The 934-nt window shown below is 44.1% G+C and overlaps 1 protein-coding gene across 1 annotated transcript; it reads right to left on the reverse strand.

Moving 5' to 3' along the window:
* On the reverse strand, positions 1-825 carry LOC120205143 (cytosolic sulfotransferase 14-like). Its single transcript, XM_039205063.1, has one exon. It carries the CDS (start codon positions 800-802, stop codon positions 164-166), a length of 639 nt encoding a protein of 212 aa, XP_039060994.1. The 5' UTR covers positions 803-825; the 3' UTR covers positions 1-163.
* Positions 826-934: the final 109 nt, after the last annotated feature.

The following is a 934-nucleotide window of genomic DNA, read 5'->3' on the forward strand; positions in this document are numbered from 1 at the left end:
ATTTCATGGCTGTAATACAATTCAACTTTTCTTTCATCTCATCAGTGAAGTGGTTCTTCCAGTCTCCAACAGTGCCAAGCCTGAAATAATGCTTGTAGCCAATGCCTAACCAAGGGTCGACGCCATGTTGGTTCACCTCCAGGCTCTTAAGCCTTTCCAGGTGTTATCTCCACAACACTTTCTCCATCTCTTCTTCCTTATGGAAAGGCCTTTCCAGGAAACAAGCCAGCTTCCTCAGCTGCTCCTTCGGCTCCTTCTTCAGGTCTTCATATCTCATGAAATGTATCTTCTCGGATCTCGTTATACTCTCTTTCCAATAGCCCAAAACATGGTCATGGAACGACCCGAATGCATGAATCCCTGTGCTAAAGCTCTCGAAAGCTTCAACCATGGGCCATGGATCTGTTACTCTATCAGTAACCACAGAGTTCATAAAGTGACAGTACGACACAAACGAGTCCTTAGGGTCTCGAGTAATGTAAACAATCTTGCAAGAAGAGTTTTTAACAGATTCGGGTAACATAGGGTAAGGAACATGGGTTCCAAATAGTCTCGGAGAAGGCACATCTGAGAGATCAGGATTTTTGTTTACCTTGAAAATCTGAATTTCCAGAGATGGCATCAGTTCATTAGGATGATGCTTGAGCGAAGGGTCGTCGTTATCATCGGTTGTGGCACGACCACAAGGATTCATAATCGTGGGGATGATGATGATCGCCTTGAGCCATGTGGTGCCTGTCTTCATAGAAGAAGCCAAAAGTATATCGGAATCGTTTGCTTGGAAGCATGACCTTGCAGCCATGGCAGCAGAAAGGTGATCGGCTATATACCATGTTTCTTTAGGGAGTTCATCGAGCAAAGTTGGAAATGAATATGAAAAAGACTCCATTAGTACCTGAAAGATCTTTTTGAACCTCACTTTGCTTGCTTGCGG

Source organism: Hibiscus syriacus, unplaced genomic scaffold (genome assembly GCF_006381635.1).
Source record: "Hibiscus syriacus cultivar Baekdansim isolate YM2019G1 unplaced genomic scaffold, ASM638163v2 tig00012307_pilon, whole genome shotgun sequence".
Lineage (NCBI taxonomy): Eukaryota > Viridiplantae > Streptophyta > Magnoliopsida > Malvales > Malvaceae > Hibiscus > Hibiscus syriacus.

Coding starts and splice junctions, on each gene's coding strand:
- LOC120205143 (XM_039205063.1), bottom strand. CDS start 802: ATGGCTGCAAGGTCATGCTTCCAAGCAAACGATTCCGATATACTTTTG.